General features: G+C 45.2%; 1 protein-coding gene across 9 annotated transcripts in view; it reads right to left on the bottom strand.

Annotated features, from left to right (window-relative positions):
- Positions 1 to 18079, bottom strand: part of Dgki (diacylglycerol kinase iota) — a 452799-nt gene extending 434720 nt beyond the window's left edge. For all 9 annotated transcript variants that reach the window (XM_036180454.1, XM_036180458.1, XM_036180455.1 and 6 more), the window contains exon 1: positions 17659 to 18079. In XM_036180454.1, the coding sequence (XP_036036347.1) occupies positions 17659 to 18044 (386 nt within the window). In that variant the 5' untranslated portion in view covers positions 18045 to 18079. The remainder of the gene's footprint in view (positions 1 to 17658) is intronic.
- Positions 18080 to 25201: the final 7122 nt, after the last annotated feature.

Here is a 25201-nt window from a genome sequence, read left to right as displayed (position 1 = left end):
AAGCTCTTCTCTCTGTACAATTATCTCCATTTCTACTCACTGGCCCAGTTGATCTCTGTTTGAGTGAAAGCAGTAGGCAGTAACACCACCATCCCCAAAAGTGTAAGCTGCTTGACTACTCTTTCTTCATCACTTTAGAACACATGATTCTCTCATTAATTTGCTTAGTAGTCTCCAGGCATTAGAATCAAAGATGGGGGACAATCTGCCTCACTGAAAAAACAATCCACAATTTGAGACTTTCTCCCAACTAGTTTACAGGGTAACCCTTGGCTCAGCACACAGCAGCTTCCCAAATTTTCCATGTGTTTAGTTGTTTAGATCTTGGGGCAATGCTGCTTTGCTGAATTATGAATAAATGGCATTGAATCAGAACAGTGATTATTGTGTGACTTGATGTAGAAGTGAGGTCCCTGTGACTGAGGACAAGTCACATTATCCTTGCTCAGTCTTTCTCAAATCCTCCTGTAAGACTGGATTTGCCCCACCTATTACCTCTGACGCATGAGAAGAGCCTGTGTCTCCACTCCTGGTCACTGCACAAAGATCTCTCTCCCTCTTCCTGCCCAAAAAGGTCAGGAAGAAAGTTCTGTCCACAGTGGAGTGTTTGGAGATAGAGAAGGTTGGAGGCATCACTTCTGCAGCTGTGGCTTCTGTGGCAGTAACAGTGGTTCCAGAAGCAAGGGAACGAGCGAGCAACAGCTTCAGGGAGAGCAACAGGTTGCCCTCATTTGGAGGAAGGGATGTTACCTTTTTGTCCAAAAGCCTCCAGCTAGTTTCTGCTAACTATAATTCTTGTGATGACATCCCTGTCCTGACTGCCTTACTTCCCATTCCACACTCAAAGCAAAACCGGTCTACAATTCACACCGTTATGCCAATATATCCCACGTTCCCACCACTACGCAATTCTCAACACCTGCAATGTCTCCTTGCTCTGTCCCTGTGGCCCAACTGCTTCCTGTTGAATTCTTATCAACTCTTCAACATCAACAGCCCAGGAAAACTTCTCCTAGACATGACTAACTTTTCCCTCTTTTGTGTCCATGAAACTCAAACAGGAGCTACTTGATGCCTGCTGTTTACCTTTGTTCCAGCTTCTACTGTCTAACAAGTACAAAGGAGCCAGGACTCCCAGCGAAGATCCTTTCCTGTGTGGATTTCTAGGTTAAAAAAAAAGTCAAAGGGTCTATTTTGAGAGATCTTCAGAGGAGATTAGAAGCCAATGGATTGAGTTTCAAAAGATTGTTTCTACCTTGCCATCTGGAACCTAGGATAGGTTTTCTCCATTGCATCCGTGATAGGAGCGAGTCATTTGACCTCTCCTTGACCTAGTCATGTCTTCGTCCTCTTTCAAAGCATCTGTGCCCATCCCCAGCTCCAGAGTCTTCAGTCAGAAACAGGCACGTGTCATCTGGGCTACTCCACGTTGTTCCCTGCATGTCCCTTTCTTGGTGTTTATGATCCAACATTAATATAATGGCAGTTCAATGCTTTGCCTCTTTCTCACTGCACAGTAAACTGTTGATGCCAGAGCTTCTAAGTTCTCTTGCATTTCTATCAGCATAGATCTATGTGGTGTGACACAGAGTGGGCACCCCATACATTTTCATGTAGCTCCATAGTAAGTTATAAGCCTTGAAAATGTTTAAAGAACAGGCCATATACTATCTAATTTTGTATCCCTTATTAAGCACTGTACATGTAGCATGTGAGCATCTCATAGCTATTCCTATGGAGCAGCTAAGCTTTTATCTAGGGGACTGCTCATACCATAAAACACAGGTAAGAAAAAGAATAACAATAGGTCTCACAGAGATCCTTTTCATCATAAGTGCTTCTCCCCATTTTCAATATCAAGCCTTCAAAGGAGATGCTCAGTACATGGGAGAGCCGGAGAGACCATTGAAATTAGTGTCTTTCATTTCTCGACTTTTAGAGCTTTTCTCCTTCCCCATTACTCATCATCCTCACAAATTATCTCGCTCCCTTCAGTGAAGGATGCACATTACTGAAGTTATTTTTAGAACACCCTTGTGTGCAGTATTGGCAGTTCAAAGCACCAGAGAACCCACACAAACACACACAGATTTTCCTGGGGCTTTTGCTCTCTTCTTGCAGCTCTTCACAGAATGTCCTCAGGTGTGTTCTCCAGGCACCAGGTGAGATACATGAAAGATTTAAGTCCATGCTTATACTCTTATGCCTCTCTAGTGAATTTAACCTAAATATGTATGGAGCACAACAGAACTAACATGAAAAACAAAACAGATAGCATAACAAGCAGTCTCTGTGACTAACACAGACTGAAGCTACAGGTCCATAATTCAAGCTTATGCCTCCATCTTGGACCATGCTCTCATTCAAATTTCAAGAACCTATGATGGAGGGTCCTCTGTCACACTATCCCCACAAGCAACCATCGCAGGCTGAGCTATCCTAGATGGTACAGTTTCCAGGCTATCCAATCGTGTTCTCTTATGGCTAGGACTTCAGGCATTGAGTGATGTAGGAGAGAGCACGCTGTGCAATAATGAGAAGGCAGACTCCTTGACCTTATCCTTTGGGAAGTGAGTCACCACTGCAGTTTGGAGGGAAGGAACACATGGCAGGAGGCATGATGGGAAACACTAAGAATGACTTTCTCCATGCCCTAGAATGATCTCTCCCTTCCGCTTACATCCCTAACATATGACATCTTAGCTAGCAAGCGAGACGTCTTAGCTCAAGAACTATACTGTTGAAGGTCACAGTTCAAGGATGGCTGGCCAGAGGTGTTTCTACAGCTTTGATTAGTGTCTTGGTGTGTCCCTCAAATCACCAGCATTCAGATGAACTCTCTACAATGATGACAATGTTGTCTATCTGGGCTACCTGGTACGGCAGCCACTTGTGCATGTGGCTGCTAAGCAAGTTGTGTGTAGCTGGTATGATTAAGAAACTGAGTATTGCTTTGAGTTAATGTTAATTGGTTTCAAAAGGCAGGGGAAACCAATGCCTACTGTATGGGGACAGCACAGTCCTAGTGCTGAGATGGTAAAGAGCTACGCTCAAGGCAAAGTAAGTCTTTTTTCCCATTATACTGGTGACTTTTGTTGCTGTGATAACTGATCATGTCTAGGTAACGTGTCAAGAGTTTATTATTCCCAGGGTTCCACAGAGGGGAGGAAGACAGTTGCAATCCAGATCAGAAAGCTGAGAGAACACATCTTCAACAACACGATATGAGACGGGGATGGAGGGAGCACAAACAGGAAGCAGGGAGAGGCTATGACCTCTCAAAGCCTGCCCCAGGGATGTACCTTCCTCCCACAAGGTTGCACCACTTCCCAAACAGCTCCACCAACTGGAGATCAAGTATGGAGGAGCATTTCTCATGCAAAACACCACAGCCATGAATTATAGGTCATTTCTATTAGATATTCCCTTAAAAAATAATACATTTGTTGTTCCTCTAATAAAAACACTCTAACAATCAGTCCCAACCAATGGTGTAAGTATCTCCCTAACAAAGCTCCCTGGAGTAGAAGACATTCACCAGGACTGGCTGAAGGACCACATGCCAATGACATTTAGCTGTTTCTATTTTTAATTTTTTTTTTTTTCGAGACAGGGTTTCTCTGTGTAGTTTTGTGCCTTTCCTGGAACTCCCTCTGTAGACCAGGCTGGCCTCAAACTCACAGAAATCTGCCTGCCTCTGCCTCCCGAGTGCTGGGATTAAAGGTATGCACCACCACCACCCTGCAATTTTTTAGTTGTAAGCAAGAAAATACAACCGTTGTTAATGTAGTCAACAAGGAATTCAGTAGAGGAGACTGGTGATCTGTGCTGAGGGTAAAATAAGGGTGAGGAACAGCAGGAATTGCCCCCCTAATGTGTTGCTGATAGACGCAGAGAAGCTGGCAGGTAAGCCCCATTCAAAAAAGTCTGACTGCCCAAACACAAGTCTTAGGTGTGCCCTAAGGTGGAATCAGTGGTGAGAGGGCACCTTCCTACCCTACCACCCAATAGCTTCCAGAGATCTCATCAGTACTCCAGGAGACAGCCAGGCACCTTGATATTCAACCCCACAAGTAGTGCAGTGTACAACAAAACAGAGGTGATTCCCTAAAGAAAGATCAAAATTTCTACATTTATACAGGAGTGAGGAAGAGAGTCACACCTAAGGGCACTGGCCAGGATGTTCTGAGATTCAGATTCTGGCTTCATTGCTTGCTGGCTGACATGTTATTTCACCGTCTTGTGCCTCAGTTTCCTGTTTTATACAGCTATGGATAGTAGAAGTGTCTCTGCTATAAAAATGCTGAAAGAGTTAACTGAAATCATATGTGTATGACACTTAGCAAGGTGCCTTTCTTAGCACACACTAGGGCTCAGTTGATGTTACTGGTACAGCTCTGAGAGGTGCCAAGGGCAGATCACTGAGCACCTCCCAGACATGCCTCTCCTGACACCTGGATCTGTCTTCCCGTGGTTCATACCAAGTGGGAGTCACTGGTCTCCACCCTCTTTTCCTCAGCACTGCTTGACTGATTCCCTTCTCACAGGCAATGGGTTCCTTCACCAAAGCTCTTCCAAGCGACTGTTTAGAAGTACACAAAGAAATCTCCAAGTGGCATCAGTTGCTGAAGAGATGGGAATAACTGTCCTCCATTTATGAATCTGTCCATGTATTGCTACTTCCAGACACTACTTTTAGTTCCTGGAAGAGATATTCTGCCTTAAATGGGAGAGGAACTTACTGGAAGGTAGAGGCAGTGTCTAAGCATCCCAGCTACTCCAGAAAGAGGCATTTTCTCTCAGGTGGCTGCGTATGTGGTGGGTGGGGGGCAGTACATGTACAGTGCACTCTTGGAAAGCACAAAGTGTGATCACTCCTACAACTACCACGGAACAACCATGTCTTCTATGCCTAGAAGGAAGTCACAGGCCTCCCTTTGAACTCATGCTCTCCTTCCTGGTAAAACGGGACTCCATGGCTTAAGCTAGCCCATGTATAGTGTTTTATTTCTTTCCAAAAATCTCCAGTTGCCAGAAAATATTGATACAATGAAATCATAGCCATCATCCTACTTCTTGGCAGCAACCAAATTCTGTTCTAGGCCAAGTTACTTCAAACAACCTAAACTATCCAGAATACCCCTTTGGGATGGGACCTCTCATGTGATATGAAATGTGGCCTCAGAACATACCTGCATGTCAGCTATCTTTTCTGGAGAGAACTCCAAATCCTTAAGGCTGCTCTTATGGCCTACAGCTAGCCATGAACAGAAGGTGAAAGTCTGTATTAGGTAATCAGCTATACTGAATTTCCTCCATACATTCCACAAAAAAAGTTGAGGTGGTTACTTCTTCCCCTAAAGTCACTGAGCTGCCAGAACATGTGCTATGCGGAGACCTGAAATGCAGTTGCTATAAAAACGACATGCTATTCTTGGAAAACCTATGTCATTACTTGAACTGGAACTCCCTTACAATGAAATGGCTGCTGCTTAGCAACTAATGCAAAGGAAGAGCCCAGCTCCCTCCCTCCCTCCACACCCCATCTCATTTTCTTCCCTCTCCTAGTAAGAGTTGTACTAAACAGAGACCAGAGAAGGGTAATGGGATGGCAATGAGGTCATCCTTGCTGTTGATGCCATATGGATTTGGTGTGTGCCAGTGGGTAATTGATTCCATCTCTGGCTATTGTGATTAACAATGGAGATAAATTCAAGTAAATAAAATGAACAAGAGGGCAATGTTGCTAGCTGTCTTTCCAAACAGTCACTTGAGGAAACAGTGTCTGAAATAAAAAGAAAGTGGGACCCTAGATTCACAGTCCACCGTGGATCTGGCAGTGCCCCCTTGCTGGCACATGGCCCTAAGGAAGTCACTGAGCTGTCAGGGCTGTTTTTCCTTCTGTCTACACTGACTGTGGAAACAACACAGGGAGCCTTGGATTGTTTTGCAGTTAAAATGAGATCACTGATGTGAAAGGGGCTTACTAATGCTAAGCCTGAAATGCAGCACACACATTTTATTATTATTAAGTAACCTAAATTTAGTTGGTATTAACAGTTAAAGAAAGCTTCAGAAATTGGTCTTAAGAGAAAATCCCTTAGATTCTGTTGTAAGTGGTCTCATACTGGCTCATAGAAAACTTCGGTTTTAATCTTTAAATAGCTTCAATATTTATTTTCCCAAGACATTCTGAAGGTTTCTTCAAATGTGAAAATGACTCAGGTTTTTGATGTGCTGATGTGGAACCTTCTACGTATCTAAGCGCACACATGAACATACTTACAAACTCTGAAGAGTACTGCTGTGGAAAACTAATATAAATACAAAGCAGCCTGAACAGCCCACTGGTTAAAAAGGAAAGGCCCACCTCTTCTGATCATCGAATGGTGGTGATTACCAGTTCAGCCCCACATCATGCTCATATGTTCATTAGTCCTAACTTCCTTACTGGACTCCATGACCATCACTGATTTTCTTCAAGTTCCACCCTGATTACAAATCATGAGGTCTTACCCTGCAGGTAGCACTGAAAAGGATCAGTGTCAGTCTCTAATCCCCACAATCATTTATGAATCCAGGAAGCTAGATTTGCCTTCTCCATTCCTGTGGAATGGAAAGTTCACATTGTTTTAAAGGAGCCAGCATGGAACACTCAGTCTTATCCTCCCTACAACTGGTAGTAGCAAGGTATCCACCCAGACCTGAGTCTTGTGCTGGGGTATAAGACAAACACGCCAATGGTCCCTGGGTAAGGCCTTTCTCCAAGTCCTGGGTGAGGCCTGTCTAGGCCCGCTGAAATTTAATACATGCCACACACACTGCCGTGGGGAGTTTGATCTAATAAGACACTACACTGTGAAAATCTGACTCTTTTGCACACCAAAACTGGGAAGAGTTAAAGAGTAACCAAAACGAGAAGCCACACTTGGGAAGCAGTGTGTGGTGAGAAGTATGTCAACAGAAACACACATCTGAGCCTGCCACTCAGCCAGCTGTGTGACCTTGGGAAAACTGCCAGCACTGCAAATTTCGACGTCCTTATCAATATGAAGGACATAGTAGTAGCCCTTTCCTAATCACAAACTCGGCGAAATGCTGCACACTCAATGTTTAGCAGCTCCAGAGCAAAGCTCCTAACTGGGGCTGGTTACTGTTCCTGGGTGGGGAGATATCTTAGAGTAGGTGCTTAGCCCTGCTCTTTACAAGGAGTTTCAGAAGTACATCGGTTGCCTTTGTTGTCTCGAGAATGGTTCAGAGACCATGTGGATGACAAAAATAGGAATGCCCATGACTTCCTAAGACTCTACAAGAATACACAAAGTGTGCTGGTGTTGCAGGTTCAATGTCTGTGCTTACTCCCCCCCCCCCCCCCCCCCCCGGAACCCCACATGTCATGACTGTGTCATTTTAGCCCTATAACATACATACATAAAGTCCTAACTAACTTTTCTATGGAGGTCTAACATCTCCTTTGTGATAAGGGGAGGGGGGAGGATTAGATCATGCAAAGTGACTCCCTCTCATCAGTGAGATTGGCAGAAGCACACCCCATCTTGGCTATCTACTCTCAGCCACATGGGAACACAGCAAGATGGCAGCCATAGGCAACCCAGAAGAGAGCCCTCTCCAGAACCTGACTGGTCATCCAGGCCCCCGGGTTTCAGACTTGAGCCTCTAGTGTATGCTCTTTACAAGCCATGTGGGCCTGAGCACTTTGTACAGCAGGTGCAGGTGACTCCGATGGCTGAGAAGGCTGTATGGCCTCCACGGTTTTTCTCCTTCCTTCAAACTTCAAATGCTGGAGATTGCATTTCAAGGAGAAAGAGACAAGAGCATGCCACAGCTCCATCTCTACAAAGACAAGGGGTCCATTTAAAAGAGAGAATCTATTTTTAATCAAGTTTTTCCATCAAAACCTCCACAGGGAATGCTCCCCATCTGAGTGCCTTGCCTCAAAACCTGTCACACACAATGATTAAATCTCCAGTCCTTTTGGCCTGAGAAATATTGCAGAAGTTTTCCTTAAGATGATATGTGAAATCCCCTTTTAAAACTGCTTCCACACAAGATCCTAGACAGCTCCTCTTATCTCTACACAAATTGCCTTCAAGTTTGTTTTTTGAATAAAAATGAACTTTACAGGAGGCTGGGGAGATGATCCAATCTGTAAATACTTGCTGTTAAAAGATGAGGACTTGAATTCAGATCCCCAACACCCACGTAAAGGCCAGGTCAGCATGGCAGCCTGCTTATAATCCCAGTGGCTCAGAAGAGAGAGATGAGAGATCCCTAGAGCAAGCTGCCAGCTAGACTAACTGAATCAGTGGGCTCTGGATTCAAGACAGAGGCAACACTTCAACATGCACAGTGGAGACCAAGCGAGAGACCCCTGACACCAATGCCTATACATGCACACATACACGTGAACGTGCACCGGCACACATACAGGTGCACACACTCGTACATGAACTACATGGACACACATATACACACACCACACACACGTGCAAAAAAGAATAATTTCCCAGAGATCTGACACATCTCACACATACACACTTTAATAAATATTAGTTACTTTAAGGAATTCACTTTCTATTTCCTACAAATCTACAAAAGCAGCCATCCACCTTATCTTTGTCTCTTGAGGAAAATAAGTTACCCATACACACCCCAACACTGACGTCAGAATCTTGAGCTGGTTTTATGTACTCAACAATAAAGCCATCTAAAGTTCTTTAAAAATAAATGCTATTCTTTGGCCTGGTTGAGCTGACTGATAGAACATCCCAGGAGGTTTAGTCTCCAATTTCTGAAATAATCCAGACCAGAGAAGGTTTTTGTTTTTGTTTTTTTCCATTCAGATTGTCAGGATACGCCAGTCAGCCACTATCTGATAAAAGGAGACATCATCAGGACAAGGCAGGAGAGATGTTTTGTGTCCTGCAGTCACATGTAATAGCTCTGTCGTTATTCCTGACACTGCAGAGTTCTGCCACCCCTGACCCAGCTCTCCAGGTCAGGATTCCTACTCTCAGAGGGCCAGCTGGAAGCCTGGGTCACTGCACCCTGACTCCCTACACACTGATGTGGCCTGGCTTCTCTGCTCCCGGCCTTCTGCCTGCTCCAGTGTCCAGACCTCTCCACAGCAGAATCCTTTTTCACTGCCTGGTAAGAATGAACTATATTCTAATCCATTCTGGAAGTATGCTATTAGAAACCAGTAGAAATTCTACATTGCCATGAATGCCAAAACTATAGGTTTTCACATCTCGGTGTATGTCTACCTCATTTTCATATTATCTGAATCATGTTACTGTCAGTCACGGACATGGGACAGCTGGTCAATAGTTAGAAGAATAATACATTTTCCTGCCATGTCACTGAACTTCCACATAGATAACTGCACCTTTGCAAGCACACCTATGACATTTGCTCTGTGGGAGCCAGAATTGTATCAGCTCATTTAAACTAGAAACATTCCCACAGGATGAGTACTACCATCGTGAACGTTTTACAGACAGGGAAACCAAGGCACACCAAGACCTGAAGGGACTTGCGGAACAACACACAGTGACTAGGTGGAACTATTGGCACTTCCGTGATGAGGCTCAGAACCAGGGCTCTTAAACACCAACTCAGAGAGTAATCAATGGGTGAAAAGGAGATTATCACTCTTTAAACTTACAGTGTTTCCCTCACACCCAACAAAACCCAGAGTATTTGTGTAGCAAAGCCAGAATCAGTTCTTACCAGATAGCTATTTGTGAGTCTAAAATGTAAAGGCAAATCTCCACTTGAGCAAATCTCATGGAAGTTTAAAGCAAAACCATGAAATTCCTTTTTAAGCACTGGTGTTTGCTCCATTCCAAAGTTCACAAAACTCAGGACTAGTAAGAGCATCAGCAGCCAGGTGGTAGTGGCGGCACACAACCTTAATTCCAGCACTCAGGAGGCAGAGCCAGGCGGATCTCTGTAAGTTCGAGGCCAGCCTGGTCTATAGAGTGAGATCTAGGACAGGCACCAAAGCTACACAGAGAAACCCTGTCTCAAAAAAACAAAACAAACAAACAAACAAAAAAGAGCTTCAGGATTTACCTGCTAAGACCTTTCCCTATGGCTTTCCATGTGACAGCCCCCTCCTTCAGCCAGTGTGCATACATCTGACACAATGACTTACTTTTCTCTAGAATAATCCAAGCTTGGCCAGACCACTCCTCTTTGAATACTAGGGATGTTGGCAAACTCACAACCATCCTCTCGTGCAGTATAGGATACACGAGTATGAAATGCAGCTGTCACTCTTTTGAAGAGTTTGTTATTAAGCAAATTATAAACAAAGGTTAGAGTCACAGAGTGAGCTAAAGCATTCTTCAAGTAACCTTACACACACACACACACACACACACACACACACACACAACAAACACACACACACACTCATGCACGCGCCATTCAGATAGGTGAAGTAACATATAGCCTAGGTTGTTGGAGTGGCCAGACAGAGTGGACCCTCGTCAGGACAGACCCCGGGAATGCTGGGTTAAAACTTCTACTCACAGAAAGAAACATGGACAGAAAATTCCCTGGGGAGAAAATCAATACTGGCCCTTGGAAAGGGATGAGACAGACAGAAAGAGAACCAGAGAGCTAATTAGTGCTGCTCAGAAGGCAAATTAAGGCCTTTTCTCTGACAAGCTGCAAATAGATGGGTAAGGAAGAGCTTTTGCCGCCCTCCTCCGGCCTCCAACAGCTGGCTAGATGACTAGAGCAGGTACTCTAGAGGAAGTTGTAAACAGAAGCACAGCTCTGGGCTGCTAAGTAGTGTCCGTGAGAGAAAGGCGGAAGACGGGAAAATGGTATTTACAATGGACCCCAAAGAGGCAAGAGTAGCTGAGTATTTAAAGTTGATGATTAACTTTATTCACTCAATAAATATTTATCTTCTATCTATTGATCAAGATGAACAAGATTCTTCAAGGCAGCTAACCCAGCTGAGGACCCACATGAGGACCACCTTAACGTGGACCCTCAGCGCTCCCTCCTTCTGAGGAGTTTGCTGGCCCATGAGTCAGAGAGATCCTATGAGAGCACTGTGCTCAAACAGGCCTAGCTTGATATTTTATTTCTTTAATCTTTCACATTATGCTGGTTTTCTGTGGCTGGAAATATGTTCCAGCCAGGTCAAACAATTAGAAATTAGTCTGTTTTATCATTATTTTGTGCACATTCCACCTTTCTCTGGTAGCCATCGAAGAGCCACATGCCACTAGATGTAGCAGCTCTCACAAGATGGGACCTCGGAAGAAACCCCAAGGCGAACCCAAGTTAGGGAACAAATGTCTAGCCCAAAAGTAACAGTGGTTTCTCCAGATGCCTCTGGTCTCACAGGGGTCTCAACCCCAAGTATGCCTTGGGGTGGCAGAGAACACATGTACTCCAGATCCTAGCCCAGAAGAATGGAGAGGTGCAGAAACCAGGTTGCCCCCCCACTGGGAGTCCTCATTTTCTCAGATTAGAAAGTAGAGTTGCAAAGAGCTAGCTCTCCTCTAATTTAATTTGGCCCCATGAGGCAATACCACTGTTGCCACAACAGATTTGAAACACCAGCAAAGCGCTATCCCAATTCTCCAGCCCCCAACTCCGCAAGGCTCAGCATGAGAACTCTCCCATGCAAAGAGAAAAAAGAATCAAGTCCAACCTCTCAACCATCAGTGTCAGCAGACATCCTCTGGACTGCAGTTAGTTTGAAATCTCACCTGGTATGTGTCCCGGGTGAGGAAGCCAACCATGGTGGTACCTAACTAATGACTGGAGGCAGACATTAAATTACAGGCAATGTTCTTCTGCCTCATCCTGAAGTCTTGATCTAACCCAGGTATGAAACAGCACAGATGTTCAAAGCTGCCTTCGAAAAGAAGAATGCTACACTCTGATGCTCAGGAGAAGACAATGTTCTCTGTATGCTACTAACTCCAGAGCAAAGAAAAGTCATGCCCATGCTTATCCTGTTTAGCATCCAACACCTCAGCTGTCCTTTAAGAGTACAGTCTTGTTGTGGGGAAGAGAACACAACACAGGAGAGCAGTGAGCCCTCTGTGTCTGCAAGGTCTACCATTATAGACTCAACTAATCATGGACTGAAACTATTTGGAAAAAAAAGAAAGAAAGAAGCTCATTGTTCCTGGACCGAACATGACATATTGTCATTACTCATTTTATAACAGTATCTGACAACTATTTAGATCGCATTAACATTGTATTGGGTATTTTAAGTAATGGAGATTATTTAAGGTTTATGAAAAGGTGCAAATGGGTTCTATGTGAATGTGATGCTGTTTTACCGAAGGGGCTTGAGTGTCTGCAGATGTTCATGTCTGCACAGTAGTCCTGGGACTAATCCCCCACAGCCACCAAGGGACAACTCTACTCTGTTGTTGTCCACACAGTCAAGGACTGGGACCCCCAACCCCTTCCCACCAGCTGTCTACTCTAAGAAGTTCCATGTTCCTTGCCATTGCTTCTGTATTACACTAGGAACTTCTGTGAGAAAGATCAAGTGTGACCACCAAAGCTTTCAAGTGAAGAAACTGAAGCCTGTGACTAAGCGCTGGTAACTACCGGGGCCTCCTTACAAGCAAGCCTGTACTTTCTCCTTCACCGTGTGGGGCCGAGGAGGAAAGGCAACAGCGTTGCAACAAGCCCCGCTGCACCTACACAGCCCTGTAGGAATTATTGTAAAAGTGCATAAACTTGTAACATGGGTGTCTGGGTGGAGATAACAGGTGTCTCGGAGGTGGTTTTGTTCTCAGAAGCAAAACCAAACAATTTGCTGAGGATAGTGAATTTATACTCATTTCCAATTCTCAAATAGTAGAGGGGGTGTCTGAAAGCACTAGCCATAGAGACAAAGGCAAAGAGCTTCAGCCCAAAGAAACATACAAGGAGGAGCAGGGAGAGTGCACACCTTTAACTCCAGCACTCAGGAGGCAGAGGCAGGTCGACCTCTGTGATTTTCGAGATGAGCCTAGTCTTAGAGTGAGTTCCAGGACAGCCAGAGCTATGCAGAGAGACACTGTCACAATATGAGAGAGAGGGGGGGGGGAGGGAGGGAGGGAGGGAGGGAGAGAGGGAGGGAGAGTAGGAAGGGAGGGAGGGAGGGAAGGAGACACACACACACACACACACACACACACACACACATCCACATATACACAACGGAAAGAGTTCAAACCTAACACAGACACTTAGAGAAGCAACCAAAAAGGTGCAGTCTAAAGAGAAAGTCCTTTGGAGTCAGATCTGCCTCCAGCCCAAGGCCCATGCCTCAGGTTCCTTTTCTACAAGATAGAAATAGTCCAGTCATATCACAGGGCCACCCTGAAGCTCAGATAAGACTCAATCTACAAGTCTGGGGAGAAGGCTCAGGAGATAAAACTCTCATCCAGCCAGCATGAGGAGCAGAGTTCAGATCCAAGATCTACTTAGAAGCTGAGCTGGTGTAGTGGCCACCTGTAATCCCAGAGCTTGGGAGTCAGAAACAGGGTATCTATTCCTGGAGCAAACTGGTGAGCTAGACTAGTCAGAATCAGACAGCTCCAAGATGAGTGAGAGACCCTGCCTCAATAAATAAAGTGAAGAGAAATTAAAAAAAGACAATGTCAACTTCTGCCCTCCATACACACACACACACACACACACACACACACACACACACACACACATCCACATATACACAACGGAAAGAGTTCAAACCTAACACAGACACTTAGAGAAGCAACCAAAAAGGTGCAGTCTAAAGAGAAAGTCCTTTGGAGTCAGATCTGCCTCCAGCCCCAGGCCCATGCCTCAGGTTCCTTTTCTACAAGATAGAAATAGTCCAGTCATATCACAGGGCCACCCTGAAGCTCAGATAAGACTCAATCTACAAGTCTGGGGAGAAGGCTCAGGAGATAAAACTTTCATCCAGCCAGCATGAGGAGCAGAGTTCAGATCCAAGATCTACTTAGAAGCTGAGCTAGTGTAGTGGCTACCTGTAATCCCAGAGCTTGGGAGTCAGAAACAGGGTATCTATTCCTGGAGCAAACTGGTGAGCTAGACTAGTCAGAATCAGACAGCTCCAAGATGAGTGAGAGACCCTGCCTCAATAAATAAAGTGAAGAGAAATTAAAAAAAGACAATGTCAACTTCTGCCCTCCATACACACACACACACACACACACACACACACACACACACACACATATACATGCGTGCACACACATGCACACACATGTGCCCATACACATTAGCATGTACATGCACATCTACACACATGAACCCACACCCATGCTTACACACATGCATACACGCATGCACTTAAAAAAGATACAATATGCTATAATACTTCCCACAGTGCCTGACAAACAGAACACAAAAAATACCAACTACCTTCTCTCTCTCCGTCTCCTTCTCTACGTCTTTCTGGGTTTTCCCCTTTTCATTTTACTGACTTAAAATACTTACAGCAGTTTTAAAAAGTGTTCCTCCATATTACACAGTCATTTACACATATGTATCTGTTGCAGCACCATAATTTGCCAAGAAAAAGGAAGTAGTAATTTTAACAGGAAAGTGCCAGATCACTTGCATTGCCTGCTTTAGCTCTACAGTCTACGGAGACTGTTTGTTCTTGGGGTGCAGATACTGAAATAAAGGAAAAATTCTCATGGGAAAAATCATCCCCCCAAAAAGAACAGCCAACAAAGAAAAGATAATGAGGGGAAGTCTAGGGGTATATAAAGGAGTTTATTTTACTTAACAAAGTAAAAGTCAGCAAAATGAATAATCTTCCTGCCTCCAGAAATGGTTATTTAAAGGCTTTTTGTAAAGGGCTCTGGTTCCTAAAAAGACAGGAGTCACTGCATATGCCCACCCACTCTCCATTTATTTTTAAACTCTAGCTTATATGTTCCTTAGCAACAAGAGGAACAGATGAGACCCTCCCTACACACACACACACACACACACACACACACTCCTCCAAAGCCCCCTTCTCTTACACCAACTTTCACTCTACAAATATTCATGTTCTTCAAGACATTTCCACCTGCTCAAGAATCTCCACGTCACCACCTCAAACGATCCCCTTACATGGAAGCTGTACCTCCTACTCAGATACACATTTCGGCATTGACTCTATGCCCCAGGGCCGTCCTGACTCCTCTCCATGATTTCCCACCAGTCCCCATCCTAAGCTGCACCCAGAATCCTCAGGATCATATGGAGGCAGTGGGGTACACCCTGAGGAGCCAACACCCAACTCCAGACCAAACTGCTCCTTGCTTACAGATCCCTCATCCGCCTTTTGTCAGAACCCTCAGATCCAGCCCCATCTCTGAGTTCAGCACAAAAGGCCATCATGGCAAACAGGGAGACCATCATTAGTTCTGACTCTAAAAAATAAATAAATAGCAGTGACCAAAATACAGAGCTTACTCGGGACAAACACATGCCAGGTGAGACCACTACTCACTGCCCTTCTTGCCTTTGAGACTATCTGGCTTGGTTTGGCTGAGCAGTTTGTCGGTTCAAGGGTCAATTGTCGAGCCTTTGAGACAGCAACTCTCAGGTAGTGATGTGTAAGCATCACATAAGGAGTGTGATGACCGTCCTCACCCACAAAGAGTGGAGGCTGTACACCTTGGGACAGCCACCTGAGGTGCTGTGTGTGCCAAGTGTCACTATCTTGGAATCGGTGAGGCTTTATTTAAAAAGAAATCGCATCCAGGAAATACAACCCCACTACTGTGGGGTTTCAAGACAGGCCAGCATCATGTGCTATTCCTCTCCTGCTGCTGTTTGCTGTGTTTGTGTGTGTACACACGTCCACGTGCCTGTGGGAACATGCCAGCCAGAGAGCTGCAGTCCCAACAGTATGCTTTTCCAGGAGAGAGGCTCAGAGAATGACCCCTGCCAAGAGGCAAGCTGAAGAGATTTCCCTTGCAAATTCTGGCTTCACAGCCCTACCCAATAAGGAGTCTCATGAATACCAATGACCCAGGAGCCTCTCTTAGCCCAGAAGCCCAGACCCACAATGTACTTCACATAATAACACCACCTCCCGCAACTTACAGCTCCTCAATTAGGCTGAATATAGTCCCTGTTCCCCTAAGAGCCAGACAGACCATCAGAAGTAGAACTGCCTGTGTCCTAGCATACCTCCCTAGAGCTACCCCACTCCCCACCACCTGCCTATTTTTAGAAACCGAAAATATAAAAAGAAAGCTCCATTTGGATCTGATCTGCGTGAGTAACTAAGAGAACAACTCAGGTGGGAAACCCCCTCTTCGCGGAGAAAAAAAATGTAAGCAATGGGTGCAGCAGTAACCACCTGGCTAAAGACCATGTAGGAAACAGCAGAAGCCGGCAGGGAGACAAGGAGCACATGCCCTGGTGACAGGGCCTCCGGTCCAGGCAATGCCTGTGGGGATCCCAATGATTCACACACCTGCCCCCATAAACAGAGCACACCCTCGCAACCCACACACCTCTGTCATCTGCTTTTGCTTACATAACAGCACATGGTGTGACAGGCTTAATACTTTGGATGGCTTTTCTAAAAGGGACTGCAAACCCCAAGAGGAAGAAGGTTACCAAGATGCTTTCACCGACCCCTCTTCAAGTATTACTCTGAGACCCAGCAAGTACAAGCCTTCGTAAATCTATGCTTGGTTATTGCCTAAACTTCTTTTTTAAACCCACCAGTGAGGGTGGTCTCGGCACCTTCTCTCTTGTTTGGGGATGGGAGAAGAGTGTAGGGAACCCGTTCAATCCTCACTTTGGTTCAAACCCTGACACATTCTGAGCTCCTTTAAACATAACTGGGTGGACATTCATCCTCCACTGACATCCATCCTCAGGTGCCAGTACGGTCAGTCTCTTCTCACCCTCCCCCCCAGCTTGGGAGTAGGCTGCCCACATCCTCTGCTGGGCACACTGAGAGGGAGAGAGAGAACACATGTGCACGTAATCCCAACACCTACTGACAGACCTCCAAGTAGAGAGAGACCCATATCTCCCTGGTCCTTAACAGGAGATTTCAAGACAAGAACTTCCTTAAGGATTTCTCTTCTGCATAGGGTTGTTCTTTCCTGCCTGTCAGAACAGATCTCAGTTATCCAGTTAGTGCCCAAGGCTCACCCAGGGAACTCTGAAAGGCAGGGAAAGTGCTGGAAATGACACCAGCCTAGGGGCAACTTTGACGACTTTTCTTTAAACTGGGCATGTCTGGGTCTGCACCCACTACCCATACACTCACAGATGCGGTTTTGATCTTGTTCTGACCTTAGCATTCTCTCCTGTTACGAATGCACCCCTCTCTGGTGGTGTAGGGACAAGCTGGGGGCATCCTGCTTCTTCCCTCCAGCCCAGAATTAAAGGATGAGAAGAGAACAACACAAATCCCCAGGAGAGGGAAGAAGGGGAGAGACACACAGACAGAGATTCAGAGACAGAAAAAGGGAGGGGGAGAGGCAGAGACACAGAGAGAGTTAGGAAGAAAGAAAAAGACAGAGATACAGAGAGGGAGCGCCCTAACTCCACAGAAGTACCTCTCTGAAGCTAGAGCAAGTGTCCCCCGCCCTGGGCGGCACCTGTCTCGCTGGCTCCCGCGCCTACCTGTAAGAGACCTGCTTCCGGAAAGTTAAGTCCCTCAGCTTCTCCTCCAGCGCCTCTTCCTTCTCCTTCTGTCCGGCGGCCGCGGGCTCCTCCAGGGCAGCAGCAGCCGCTGCCCCAGCACCCCGCGGGTCCGCGCCGCCCTCGGCGCCTAGGCAGCAGCTCCCGGCGCCGCTTCCGCTGCTGCTACTGCCGCCCGTCGCCCCTTTCTCCTCTCCCGCCGAGGAGCTGGGGTTCATGGCGACCGCTCCGGCGGCCGCGGAGGAAGCCGAGGCGGTGCGGCTGCAAAGGCCGGGCGGGCTGAGGGCGCTGGAGGCAACGGGAGCGCGGGCAGGTCCGCGCGCCGCTGGCAGGGGCAGCAAATGGCAGCCCCTTCCCGCAGCATCCATCCGCGGCTGCACCGCACCGGGGCATTGTGGGAAACTCCGTGCCTCCACTCCCCCTCCCCAACCAATCAGAGGCCACCTCTCTCCGCCTCCCCTTGGCCTCGCCCGACTAGCCGGCTCCCTCCAATTCTCCCACCCCCTCTCCTTTTTCTAAATCCAGAGCAAAAGCCGGGGCTGAACTTGAACTCTGCCTTCAGGCAATGGACTGCAATGGAGCAGAGACAAGAAGGGATGGGGAGCCACGGGGCTTTGGACGCAGGGGATGAACACTGGCCATCAGGAAAGGAGAGTGTCCTGGGAAACTTGGAAGCAAGCCTGCCGCGCCCTGGTTAGTGCACAAGGGAAGCGGACTCGGACCAGGAGCTACTATGCCCTAGCAGTAGCTGGTGAGCTGCTGGGCACGGCTTGGTCCCAGACCACTGATGCCAGATTCCCAGGCAGCATTTTCTCCCTCACCTCCTTGCAGCATCAGAGCTGGCGCCAGGCAATAACCTCCAGACGTGGGGAACCTTTGGGGGGATGTATCTGGAGCACTATTGGTAGGAACCTCTGGGGGAATTCGTTAATCATGTGAATTATAGAGGGGGTTAGATTAAAGCGCCAGTTTCTTCTTCTCAAGGAGAGGGTTGGGACGTCTTCATCCATGAACGCCCTCGCCCAGATCCTCGCTTGATGCCTTCCAAAAGCTTAGAAGTGCTCCCTAAACAGCTGTTAATTAGATTGAATCGGATCACAGGATCCTCGTTGAGGCAGAAGTCTGAGGCATCCCTGAGGCAGAAGTGAGGACATGAGACACCTCGTGCTGTGGTTTCCCATGCTGTGGATTCGCAAGAGGAGGAGAGGAGGGGCTCGCCCAGGAAGGGGCTTCTATCAGTTCAGAACCCAAGGCTGAAACCAACTGCGCTGTAGGAATTTAACGACTGCTCCATTCTCTCTCTCTCTCTCTCTCTCTCTCTCTCTCTCTCTCTCTCTCTCTGTCTCTCTCTATCTCTCAGTTTTTGTTTCTAAGATTATTGAAGTCTGTGCAATTTGAACAATGGGCTGCAAAGTGTTTAAGACAGATCATTTTCCAAATTAGAGGGTTTTCACCCAAGAAATTTCTGCTGTCAGCAAACACAAGAAAGATCTATACTCAACAGTAGGTGTGTGTAACCAAACTACATGCATAGATGTACGTGCTAGTAAAGACGGATGTGAGAGCAGTTGCCGTCTGACTTTGCAAGAGCAGAAACTAATTCTTAGATTTATCTGCCTTTCTTTTGCCACGACTAAAATCAGGAGCTTGAGCAAAGGTATCCCAAGCCTCTTCCAGCTCTCACAGTCTGCAATTCCTCTCACATGCACATTATATAAGACAGAGAGGTAGGGACATTTCCAGGGAAAAACGAAGAAAGAATACCTGTTGGGGGTCAGCACTTCACACACACACACACACACACACACACACACACACACACACACACACACACACCTGCATTTCTGTAGCACCTTTCGAGTAACTTTCTTCACACCCAGGCTTCTTGGTGGTGACTGGTCTTTCTGCCTCCCTGAAATAGTGTACCCCCTCTTTCGAAGAGACCTTTAACGACTTTCATGACAAGTTCTAGATTAAATGTTAACCACTCTAAATTCTTGGACCACTTTCCTCAGTAGTCATATCTTCCCCAAACCATTTTTGCCATGTCACCCTTTGACTTTTAAATATTCCCCAAGGAATATCATCCTCAGGATAAAGTTCACATTGTTCTTGAGGTAGGTAGTTGGTCTTTCAAGGCCATAGGAGTGCATGGTGGAGGACTTGCCCACTTCCCTTTCTTCCCCTTCACACCATCATCACAGTCTCACTCAGAGTTGGCTTATGTGCAGATTCCTTTCATCTGCTTTCTGCTTTTCCCACTCTTATCCTTGCACAAAGCAGCCTGCTGTCTCCTATTCTATCTCCAATATCTGCCATGTTGTCTCCTACGCCTCCATCAGATCTTCATTTACATGTCTGTCTCACTCAGAAGCCTCCATTGATGACTCTTCTAGAATGTGTTGAATGTACATAAATAGGCTTCTATCGTGTTAAGCTTGGACCACAGTAACTGTTTCTTGTCAGTCTCTCCCAAGTGTGTGTTGGGGCTATATTGTATCCTCTATTAATAAGCAGATCATACAGTATATGATAGCCATGCATATTATATGCTATCATTGATTCTCAAGAAAAAAGTTTATTTGGTTTTGAACATACCAAATATGCTCAAATTGACTTTCTGTGAAAAAAAACATGAGTTTGAACTATAAAATGCCACTTGTTAGAATGATTTACTAATGGATGGTGTTGGTGAAGATGATGGGTAGGTAAATTAAGGAAATTTGCTAACATCTATCAATATATGGAATGTATTACCTAGCTGGGTGTGGTGGCTCACACCTGTAATTCCAGCACTTATTAGAGAGAGGCAGGAGAATGTCTGAAAGTTAGTCCTGTTTATGTAGCAGGTTCCAGGCAGCCAGACTAACACAGCAAGACCATTTCTCCAAAAACGAAAACAAGAGGAAAAAAAAAAAAAAAAAGCATTTCCTAACTAACTAACCCAACAATCCACTTCTAGAAATTTTCCCTCTGGTGTTTTAGTGAGGATTCTCATAATACTTAAGAGTTGAAACAGTCTAGTAATTCTACATTAACATTAAAATATGACTAATTACCTATGAGGAATGAAATTCTCTGGAGCCATTTGGAGAAATAGGGGAAATTATATTATTATAAAATGATCTCTACAATAATAGTGTCAACTAAACAAGAAAATAAGGGTCAAGTAAAATGTTCATCATGCTACCACTAACGGGAAAACTAGGATCTATATACATATACACACAACGTACATGCTCATGCTTGGAAAGAAATTATTGAGATATATCAAAGTGTATATACGTACAGAAAAAGAGAAAGCTATAAAGCAAAGCAGGGGAGCTCAAGCAAAGTTGAGCAAACCCAGCTAGAATCTTGAGATTTTGCATAATTCGATCAATATGTACTAACAGGAGACATTCTGTCTCCCAAGCTAATAGAAAAGCCTGCCCAACCTATCAGGGTGCATATTTGCATATTTCAAGAGTGTTTCTGTGGGCTGCTAAACAAAAGAAAATGAGTTTTTGAATCTTGGTCTGTGCATATGCACCCTAAATTAAGACAGGGAGACATCTGTAAGACACAGATAACTAAAGCATAAGAAAATGAGTTCCTCTATGGGAGGACCTTCGGAAAAGTTACTGGAAAGACACACCACTTATTTTCTCTGATATTGTACTAAGCAAACATGGAATTGTTCACTCAGCATCCTGTTTTCCTTTTTATTTACTGAGACATGGAATTCCTCAACATGGATCAGAAGCATCCCAATCATAGGAAGGGATATTCTGTTTGAAAATGTGTATGATTCTGAGTGATATGGTTGCAAACAGAATGTGAACATTGCTGAGTACAAGGAAACATTGGTTTCTGGACCTCAGAAGAACTGTAAGCCCATCAGTGAACTCCACTGCATGCTCCATAACTTACCTTCCTATTATTATTGTCCTTCGGCTGAAGCAACTAACATTCAAATCTCACTGAACTTGGTTCTCCATATTAAAAGCTTGTTTTCACATTATTTTACATTTATTTATTTATTTACTTACTTACTTACTTACTTAATGTGTGTGTATATGTACAGATGCTCATGTACCCACAGCGGGCATCCATTCTCTCCTTCCACCTTTTGGGTTCCAGGAATCAAGCTGTCAGGCGTGGCAGAAATCTCCTCAGCCATCTCACTGGCCCCAGGCTTGCTTTTAAAAGCAGTGTGGGAGGGTGGGATTTTAAAAGAGAAGATGTTAAGTGTGTACTTCATTCTAAGACAGTTGAGAAGGTGCTGGGACTAGAAATTTACCATCCTATAAAACTGTAAGGCAGATGACAATGCAACCATTATTCCTGAAATAAGTATGCAGGAATTTTTGTGTAATAACACAGGATCGTGTTTTGTAAAAAGCAGTCCCACAGGCATGCATATATTGAAGATCTCGGTTATTTATAGATCCAAAAGAATCATAAAGCTTTTAAAAATGTGTGTAAGAGAGACAGAAGGAAAGAGTGAGAAAGGAGAGAAGTTGCTATTACAAAATACCTAAGGCAGGCAAGGGTGAGGAGTGAGGGAGAAGAAGGGAGGGGAGGGGAGAGAAGGGAAGAAGAATGGAAAGAAGGAGAAAGTGAAGATTTTTCTGGAGTTGGGTGTATCAAATTCCACAAACTGGTGCCTGGAGTCTTCACGAAGTCTGAAAGGCCGTACAGGTCTCCCTAAGACTGCTTCTCTTCTACTCAGAACCCCAACCATCTGTCCCTCACCCAGGCTGAGCCAGCTCACACCTACACTAGCTAGACCTTTACGCGAGGAAGCCACAAACCTTCACAGTTCACTCCACCAAGACATCTCGGTAAGTATTTTTCCTGACACCTCCAAGGTGACATTTTGAAGAATCTAACCATGTGTGATTAGGTAGCTGGGTGACAGTTGAGTAAGCATTTGTGTCCTAACTTTAGTAGCCATTTAGTAGTAGGAAGAAAAATTATACACATAAATTAAAACAAAAAGATAATGTGTACAAATACATTTCTGTCTGAGTTCCTTGGAAACCAGAGCCTGAGGCAAAGCTTGTAAGCCAGGCATTTACTGGTGTCTTAGTTGGGGTTTCTATTGCTGTGATAGAACACCATGACCCACCTCAGGGGTGGCCCCACCTACAATGGGCTGAGCTTTCCTGAATCTGCCCTTAACCAAGAAAATCCCCCACAGGCCAGTCTGGTGGTGGCATGTTCTCGATTGAGATTCCCTCTTCCAAAATTACTCTAATTTGTGTCAAGCTGATATAAAAGCAGCCAGCACAATTAAATCCTTGTCATTTTGAGACGCACAAACACATAATTATTACTACATAACTTTTCCTTTCTTGTTCATTCCCCCAAATCTCATATTAGTATCAAAATCACAATATAAAACAGTGGAGAATTACAAATTTAGAACTCAGAAATGCAGAGACAAGGAAAGTGTACTTTCTGTGCTGCATTATTATGACTAAATACCCAAAGTAGGCAAATGTAATAGAGAAAATGGCTTATTTTATTCATCGTTCTGAATTTCCAAAGGCATGATGCCAGCATTTGCTGGATTCAGGTGAGGACCCATGGATGATGGTGACACAATTGTGAGAGCACAGGTAAGAGGGAATGAGAATTGCAGACAGGAAGCTAGGAAGACCCAAGTTGCTCGCTCTCTCTCTCTCTCTCTCTCTCTCTCTCTCTCTCTCTCTCTTTGTTTTTTTTGTTTTGTTTTTGTTTTGTTTTTCTAGACAGGGTTTCTCTATGTAGCTTTGAGCCTTTCCTGGAACTCACTTGGTAGCCCAGGCTGGCCTTGAACTCACAGAGATCCACCTGGCTCTGCCTCCCGAGTGCTGGGATTATAGGTGTGCGCCACCACTGCCCAGCTAAATTGTACTCTTTCTGTCATGCTGTCTAAACAGTGTATTCAGCCTGTGCCTTGCCCATTTTTCAAACAGCTCTTGAGTCCACGTTGAGGGAGAGGGATGACTGAAGCCCCTGGGTAGACCTATGAACTACACCTTCTGTCCGGAACCACCCAGGCAGCACAGACTAATTTCATGACTTGCTCTTAAGCAAAGGGAGCCACCCTAAGTTTATCAGGGTGCAATGAGACTATAGGGGCACACAAACATATTCAAATCAATCAGGAAAACCAGGAGCTTACCACACTCACCGGACCAAGGAAAGAGTGTGACTTCCTCACCTGGACCCTATAAAGTGGTAGACACCTAGCATTGTGACAGCATGACCCACAGACCTGACATCCAGTGTACATCAAAGACACAAAGGCAGAGAACACCTGATGGTCCCTGGAGCTTCAGCAAGGCTGAGTACCCTGCTGTTGGGATGCTGCCCATCTGCCTGTTGGTCCCCTTCTTTCACCTCACAGCTAGATTCCACCCTGCAGCTTCAACCTGAGCCCTGACCCAGGAGCTCAGTAACAGTCCCTCCCAGCACTGGTCTTGGGTTGTTATCTTATTAATACAGATTCTATTAGCATATCCATCAGTCTGCTACTGAAGTCTTATGCACTCTACTGACTCTTTGAAGTTGTATTCATTCTGTAAACCACACACACACACACACACACAGAGAGAGAGAGAGAGAGAGAGAGAGAGAGAGAGAGAGAGAGAGAGAGAGAGAGATTGTGTGCATTGTGATATGTGCTATGAGAGTTAATATTAGTAATCAAGAAGAAGCTGCACTTGCCTTGCCCAGTCGACGAACACAGGCAGCATTATCTGGCAAATTGCTGCCATAAAAACTGTTGAGCCTTGTGAACTCATTGTTATTCCATGAATTCCAGTATTGTAGAAAGACACACGTTTGTCTATGTTTCCATCATAGAGAGTTCACAGCAAGAACTCACATTTCTCTACTTTCCTATAAAGTTCAATCAAGAGATTCTTCTGTGCATCTCTCGAAATCCTTCCAAAGAAATGAAGCCAGTCTCACTTTTTAATTAACCCACCCTAATTTTCAGGGGTCACACACTGAACTTGTCTTTTTATTACAAACTTTTCTTGGGTCTCTTCTCTATGAACATGATGCTAAGGATTCAAAGATGAACAAAATTTAATAGCCTTTTTACATTGCCATGTAATTATAATAAGTCAAAACCATTTCCTTCCTATTTCATTTAAACTTTGAAGTCATGCAGCAAAAATAGCAGCCTTGTAAATGAACAACCAGTCACATCCCTTTACTTCCCGTCATTCTGGGCAACAGAGATACACATGGAAAAAACCCTCATACCCCCTTTAAGTGAAGTGTGAGGATGTGAATGATGAACTCAAAAGTCAGACTACTTAGATGGGGCTTCCTGGGATAGGTTTTGATCAGAACACAGAGATAGCATAGCCCCAAGCCTTCCCTCTAATTCCCACATGAAGCTTAGAGAGCCAGTTCAATGTATGGAGATGTGGTAGCCATCTTGTAGTCATGAAGCTAGACACCGTGTACTAGGATGGAAAAGTCACAAGTGTGCCCTCAGTCTTCAATGACTTTCTTGTGTATTTCCCGGTGCAGGACACCC

Source organism: Onychomys torridus, chromosome 3, assembly GCF_903995425.1.
Source record: "Onychomys torridus chromosome 3, mOncTor1.1, whole genome shotgun sequence".
In the NCBI taxonomy this organism is placed as follows: domain Eukaryota; kingdom Metazoa; phylum Chordata; class Mammalia; order Rodentia; family Cricetidae; genus Onychomys; species Onychomys torridus.
This window is presented reverse-complemented; position numbering and strand designations above follow the sequence as displayed.